At 41.1% G+C, this 818-nt stretch overlaps 1 protein-coding gene across 1 annotated transcript; it reads right to left on the bottom strand.

Moving 5' to 3' along the window:
* On the bottom strand, positions 1 to 798 carry DI09_437p10 (uncharacterized protein; the record flags this gene model as incomplete). The annotated part of the gene is made up of 1 exon (XM_013382137.1): positions 1 to 798. A coding segment is annotated over one exon (798 nt), but the record flags the coding sequence as incomplete, so codon positions are not given.
* Between the last annotated feature and the right edge of the window lie 20 nt (positions 799 to 818).

The following is an 818-nucleotide window of genomic DNA, read 5'->3' as shown; positions in this document are numbered from 1 at the left end:
ATCAATCGACTCTTTATCTTTTACTCTGAGAATCCTGTCCCAGTTGGGAATTGAACTGTCTGCAGAATAGGCGGGAGACCAAAATATCATCAAAAGCTTGGCAAAGAATACTTGCCAGGGCAAAAGATTTCGCTCTTTGCGATCCCTCCTTAACTGGTTCAAATGCGCAGAGGTAAAAATCTTTTGCAAGGCAGCTTTTTTATCAGCGGTAATATTCTTTGGAAAAAGAGTCATTTTTGATAAGAGTGTTTCCCTCTCATCCTCACTCAATGTTGAAAACATAGCTTGGTCATATTTCAGAAACGAAGAAACAAAAAACCTGATTTGGTGGCGTGAATCGTTTGGAGGAGTAAGCGGATTCTCATGCGAGATTCCGTTCAGCAGCTTTCTGGCTCTCAAGAGTGCTTGATAAAAGCTCTTTGTGTACACAAGCGTCGAAAAAGTAACCACGCAAACTGCAGATGGATTTTTGACATCGACATTGGTTCCAAAGCAATGGGGCTGGTCAAGATACAAGAAAATATCCTCGTTTTTCAACCCGTACTTGGTTTCAAGGAACTCGAATTGGCCCTCTACAGGCAAATCCCTCCCAACTCTGCCAGTGTCCATTTGATAAACGATCACATTTTGCTTGTCATCGTAATAGACCACACACTTGTATTTCTTTGAAGCCAAAATGTCTTGTGCTATCTTGGAGTTGGAATAATCCTTCAAAATGGCTCCAACATCAAACAATGCTGTTGTGTTAAATTTCAAAATAAACCCCATCAAAGCATCAAATTGGTGATCTTTTGGCATGCGAAGTCCAAGGCTCTTGG

This window comes from Mitosporidium daphniae (genome assembly GCF_000760515.2).
Source record: "Mitosporidium daphniae strain UGP3 chromosome Unknown contig-434, whole genome shotgun sequence".
Classification (NCBI taxonomy): Eukaryota; Fungi; Microsporidia; genus Mitosporidium; species Mitosporidium daphniae.
Note: the sequence above shows the minus strand (reverse complement) of the source record. Positions and strands in the feature narration are given on the sequence as shown.